This window comes from Culex pipiens, unplaced genomic scaffold, assembly GCF_016801865.2.
Source record: "Culex pipiens pallens isolate TS unplaced genomic scaffold, TS_CPP_V2 Cpp_Un0215, whole genome shotgun sequence".
Lineage (NCBI taxonomy): Eukaryota > Metazoa > Arthropoda > Insecta > Diptera > Culicidae > Culex > Culex pipiens.
Genome location: NW_026293032.1, coordinates 1 through 6,224, shown reverse-complemented (window position 1 = coordinate 6,224; position 6,224 = coordinate 1). Strand labels below are relative to the sequence as shown.

General features: G+C 38.7%; 1 protein-coding gene across 1 annotated transcript; it reads left to right on the top strand.

Moving 5' to 3' along the window:
* The first annotated feature begins 647 nt into the window (after nt 1-647).
* On the top strand, nt 648-2,078 carry LOC120432098 (glutathione S-transferase 1-like). Its single transcript, XM_039597234.2, has 2 exons — nt 648-1,464; nt 1,519-2,078. The coding sequence occupies exons 1-2, from the start codon at nt 979-981 to the stop codon at nt 2,029-2,031; spliced, it is 999 nt and encodes a 332-aa protein (XP_039453168.1). The 5' UTR covers nt 648-978; the 3' UTR covers nt 2,032-2,078.
* The last annotated feature ends 4,146 nt before the right edge of the window (nt 2,079-6,224 follow it).

Below are 6,224 nucleotides of genomic sequence, written 5' to 3'. Positions count from 1 at the left end.
TTTCAGGAGTGCTTCTGGGGACATAAAAGAACGAAATTCCGGTTGATGCAAGACAAAAAAACAACTTTTGTCTTTTTCATAGAAACGTGAACCACGCTAATCCGCAAACATGGAAGGATGGACTGTTCATTGCTGCCACTGTGCGCAGGATGTTTGGACGTGGTGCAGGACATGAACGCACACAACGAACGTGGTGACTGCGACAACGCTACGTTCAACAGGCTGAACCGGGTGTGTTTTATATGCAACACAAAATTAACTGTAGGTACCAATCTCACACGGCACATTAGGACGATGCATCAGAGCGATCGTACCACACCGATTTATATAGCATTCTTCGAGGTAAACAACGGTACGATGTCATGTCAGCAGTTTCTGGACTCATTCTCGAATAAAGGTTAGTGTAAACAATACAATCAAGGGTCCTGATTTCTCTAAAAACTTTTCTGTCCCTCGCGAATACAAATTTAAGGCGACAAAAAACTGCTGCCTACCCGGGTAAATATTGATAATAGACCAACAAAGTGCAATATCGATACATATGTTTTCATAGACTAACATTAGAGACTGAGTACCCTTTATTTTTTTTCTTCTAATAATGTCAATCCAACAAGTTTTTCTCAATTAAAGTATAATTATCATGCGACCCAGAATGTACCTCTGAAATTGAAAAAATGGCATTCGAGGTTTTGTATTAAAACATTCGAAGCTTTAGGTCCTACCCCTTCTCTCCCCCGCTCGCCTATAGTGGTGCGTGTCCTAATGCGTGTCTCGACTGAGCTTTGATGCTTTCGAACACTTCAGAACAGTTTCAAACAGGGGAGTGTGTCTTAGATAGTTTTTTTCTGCTGTAGTTTGAGGTGTGCACTTTTGTATAGAGCTTTCCACAAGTTGCACGATTGTCTAAAAATCGCTGCAATCTGCAATAATTGCACCAATATATTTGTCGGAGTTTCATCATTTTGTAAGAAAGGCTCTATGTCACCTCTGGTGATATTAAATCGAGGTTTTAATACTAAAGGATCGGATCAAAGATCGGATATCGTGAGGTTATTTGAGATCATTGAAGGTCCTTCAGAGCATTGTATTTTAGAAGTAGTGAGATTTACAAACGGAACATTGTGGGCAAAGAAAAAATCAATATTTACTGTTCAAACAAGTTGCGTGTGTATTTTTATCCGACTCAAACAAAATTATTTGGAGATAACGTTATCTTATCGTTGCTGCAAAAACTTCATGAACGATAGATTCACAAAATCAATTTCACCTCGGCCGTCTCTGTGGTCAGTAACGTCTCCTGAATCCAGAGATCTTCAAAACCACAAACCGATGGATCTGTACTACCACCCGATTTCACCGCCCTGCTGGGCGGTCCTCTTGCTAGGACGCGAACTTAACCTAACCTTCAACCTCAAAGTGATCGACAACTCCGTTCAGGGTGCCGCGCGGGAAACCTTCGTCAAGGTAAGCTAACCTTACATAACTTGAACCGTCCTCACCAAACCCCCCGCATTCCAGTTCAACCCGCAGCACCAGGTGCCCACCCTAGTGGACGGTGATTTTGCCATCGGTGAGTCCCGCGCCATCCTGTCCTACCTGATGGACCTCCACGCCGGATCCGACGACCATCCGCTCTACCCGAGAGCTCCAAAATCCCGTGCCCTCATCCAGCATCGGCTCAACTTCGATCTGGGCATGCTGTACCGCCGGGCGTACGACTACTTCTCGCCCATCTGGCGGTCCGGATCGATCGGAACAGACGCCGACAGGGAGAAACTTCGCGAGGCGCTCGGATTTCTCGAGGAATACCTCGGTCGGAGCGAGTACGCGGCCGGTGATCGACTGACCATTGCGGATTTGGCGCTGGTGGCGAGCGTGTCCTTTATGGAGGTGTGCCGGTTTGAGGAGCTTGCAAGCTACCCGAAAGTGAGCACGTGGTACGAACGGTGTCGGGAGGAGTTGAAGGGTTATCAGGAGGCGGTGGCGGATCAGTTTGCCGACGCGAGGGCGTTTATCGAGCAGTTCAAGTGAGATTTTGGTGAACACGTGATTGAACCAGTTAGCAGTTTTTCTTAATGTCGAGATTTATTGTTTTGGTCCATTTTCAAATTAATTAAAACTCGTAAAAAAAGGTATTTTGAACAAAGTTGAGCACTGCTCGAATTTCATGAAATGACTCCTTTGGTTAGGCAACCGATACAACACATTTTCTCGTCGACCAAAATGATGCCAGTTTTTTTTCTTTAGAGACTCAAAATGTTGGTTTTCAAAGGATTTCTATGGACATCGACCATCTCGTATGGGCGTGTCCAGATCACCACGTTCACAGAATTAAGTTGAAAGATACCCTCAGGGCCCGAGGAAGACCACCAGAAATCCCGATGCGAGACGCGTTATCTCAACTAGACCTTGATGTTCTCTATCCGATCTATCAGTTCCTCTTAGATTCCAAAATATCCATTTAGTTTTTCTTCAGTTAGTTTTCCTTCAGTTAGTATAACTCGCCTTCACACAAAGCCGTCGTTTCTGGTTTGCACCGGAAGCAAAGCAAGATCGCCCCAGCAGCTGGACACCGAGTTGCGGCTGAGGACAAAAACAAAGGCCAGCAGAGCCAACCAAGACCCCTACACAATCCCCCTTCCCTTCCCACGCCTTGTCTTTTAACATCAATCCCTTCCCTACTAACCCCGAGTAGGCCGCGGGTAATCGGCTCCCCTCCCACTAACATTTACACACAAGATCCTCTGTAATTACTCTTAGCTTTAAGTAAAATGTAATTACAAAAGCCGACTCGGTCCTAACCAGGTCCCAGCACCGAAAAGGACCTAATAAAAATAATTTTATAAATTGAATTACGAGAAACTTTGTTTCCGGACTAAGCAAGACTCACTTTAACTTTAACAGTTACTGAGTTTTTAGAAGAGAACAAACAAACATTTCTAGAGATTTTTCAATAGGTTCTATAAACATATGAAACACAATAGCTTATAGGACAGGGGTGACCAAAGTATGGCCCGCGGGCCAAACGTGGCCCGCGAGGTGATTTTTTATGGCCCGTGGACCCGTTTTGAATGATCATGCAAAATGGCCCTTTAACCATTTGTAAAGTGATTTTATATATATTTAAACTTCCAACTCTCAACACCTGAAAAAAGTTGGAACAACTCTACCAATCGGGATAATTCTTTTATTGAGTTAATTGTAAGGATGTTTTCGGTCGAATAAATTACAGATTGATTCAAATCGAGTTCTGCAAAATTTTAGGATTATGTAGACATCCGAGCGAGTTAAAGTTACCGTTCCTACTTTTGTTTGGTAGGCTTGGGCGTCCGTGTTAGTTGGACATTCTTTGGACGTTGTAGTTTTAAAAAATAAAGAGTTTTTAATTTACTTTTTTTTATTGATTTATCCATGTTTTAATCCCATTACACGACACCAATATTTTGTTCAAAAATTTATCTGATTGGAAGAATATTGTTTCAATGTGAGTGGAATTAGTAAATTTCATCAAATTTTCAGCAAAAAATTTCGGAAATATTGTATGAATTTTTCAAATTGACTTACTTATGTAGAAAACTGCAATAATAGAAAAAAAATACAGCATATTCCAACATATTCCATATTAGTAACCCTCAAGCCTCAAACTTAATTTGCACTTAGAAACATATCACCTCGGGATTCGAATTCATGACAGTTGGATAACGAATCTGATTGATTTTCATCTGATTCAGGCAGACAAAATTTGGTTGAAATCGTAAGAATAAGGCAGGAAGGAAGGAATTCTAGATTTTCCGAATTTTTGAATGTTTGATTTTCAAAAATCCGAATGTTCGAAATTTAGAACCTAGGAATTTTATGTTTAAGTTTCAGCAAATAAAATTTTAGAACCTGAAAAAATATTTTTTTTATTTAAGAAGTTTTTGAATTCTTGAATTTGGTGTTTGACATTTTATAATATTATCAATGTAGAATTTCGCAATAAAAATAATAATTTTAGATTGTTATTATTTTTGAACTGAAGAATTGAAAATTTCACAAAATTTAGAATTCCAGAAATTTTAGAATTTAGGATTCTTTGGATTTTAGAATTTTATTTTGTAATTTTAGCATTTTAGAATCTTCAAATTTTCATTTTTGAATTTAGAAATTTTATTTATGAATTATTATTTTTTAATTTCAGAATAATTGAATTAAGGAACTTAAAACTTTAGAATTCTAGAATCTTAAATTTCTAAGATTTTTAAATTTCATTATTTTTTGGAATAGGGTTCTAAAGCCAAATGTAATTTCTTATGTACAATGGTTAAAAACATAATTAAAAACCTTTTATGATCACTTTTTTCATTTTGATGCAAAAACATAAATTGGCAAGACAACATTTTTTTGATGGATCAACTATAGTCTTCTTGGAACGAGCTGTAGGACCTTTTTTGTCAAGAAGGGCCTCGTAGTTGATTTTCAAAATTGATTTAAAAATCCATTTAAAAACCCTTTGCGGTCGTTCGAAGGGTCATTGAACTCAGAAAAAAGAAGCTTTATCGTTGTGAACAATAATTCTGTAATTCTGTAATTCTGTAATTTCGGAATACATTCGTCCGGCTTCAGCTGAAGATTCATGCTGTCCCATGTTGCATGTTCGAGTGTAGACCTATGGAAAACCTTGCCGCGAGGAGAGGTGAGTGAACCTGTACACGAGCCACCTACGACATAATTCCTCGGGCGGCCCAGGTCAACTCGAAGTTACCCCAGGCACCCCCAGTGCAGGACACATTGAGGGTAGAAAGCGGATAGATTTAGCAAAACATCAAAGCAGAGCGCGAGCCATACTTTTAAAGTGGTTTGTATCTGCAAAGGAATTTGTATTAACAAAAGGGTCAAAAATAAAAAGGCGATACTAATTAATACTTCCCTGCGACCTTGGAGGTCTCTCGGTTGGACATATAGCCGTGGACACCATGCTTGGTAGCAATCCTTGACAGTCAGGGTGGTATTGATCACAGCTGATGTTAATTTGTCCTGCAGCTGTGTAGCAAGTCAGATGCTCGCTCATTCGGTTTGAAACGAAAAGAACAAAAGAGAACACAAGAAAACATTAGATTCTGATAGTGAGTTTTACACAGATATAAAGTGTTATATAATATTAAATATATTTATAATAATATTTTCACTTCACGATTATTTATTGACACTTTATTTAGTTAGCTTTAACTATCACTTTCACTATTTCTTCGGGTCGTCTAATGTTCGTCGTGTTCCCTCACTTGAAGAATTCCGCATAACTTATCATTGCTAGTTAGAAGTGTCATGTCGAACATGTTACAAGCTAACACAACAGTGACACAGAAACAGAACTTCACAAGCACGGGAATTTGCACACGACCTCCCAGTGAATTAATACCGAGCTTTAACTATTTTTATACTACTATTACCTAAAATGTCCAAAGCAGCTCAGTAAAACTCACTGGGAGCGTTCCACAATTTAGCCCCATCCGGGGGGAGCTTATCCCTTTGTACCCTCGTGTTTGTTTCCTTTGAACAATAGTCTAGGTAGTCCAATAATGTTCAGCACAAGTTTGAATCGAAAGCAATTGCTTCAACAGCTGAACGGATCAAACTATTGCTTCCCTTGCTGAACTAACTATTCTCCTGTTACTAAGGAAACAAAAGGATAAAACATCATGATTTGATGTTCTAACAGGTACGTTCAACTAGCCAGCTGCGAGACCCATCAGCCCGGCCGGGAACCAGTCCATATCTGTCGAGTACAGCATACGGTGTGGTTCACAAAATATCAAATACAGCAAACACAACACTAAGGCTATACATATGGACTGGCGGGATGGAAGCACGTGGACACCTCCCCCCTTTATCGTTGTGAACAATAATATAACAAATTTAAGCTTAACTTATTAAGGACCCAATTCTTGTATTTTTGGAATTTTTGGTTTCTAGTTTTTTTAAAATTAGAATTACAGACCCCAAAATTTGTAAAATTTTTGTATTTTAGAATGTATTGTATAATTTAAAATTTAAGAAATTTAAAATTTGAATTTTAGAACTTATGAATTAGTATTTAAAATTTTAGAAAATTAAAAATTCCTGAGTTTAAGAATTTTAGCATGAAATGTTAATTATGAATTTCAGTATTTTTACTATACATTACTATTTTTACTGTACATTCGGGAAAACGGTTTTCTGGGAATTTTCCTAATGGTTTAAATGGA

What these genes read in the sequence shown, in the direction of transcription:
- LOC120432098 (XM_039597234.2), top strand. Translation starts at nt 979, where the DNA reads ATGTCACCTCTGGTGATATTAAATCGAGGTTTTAATACTAAAGGATCG. An exon ending in CGCGGGAAACCTTCGTCAAG is followed by an intron (nt 1,465 to 1,518) that starts GTAAGCTAACCT and finishes CCCGCATTCCAG; the next exon opens with TTCAACCCGCAGCACCAGGT.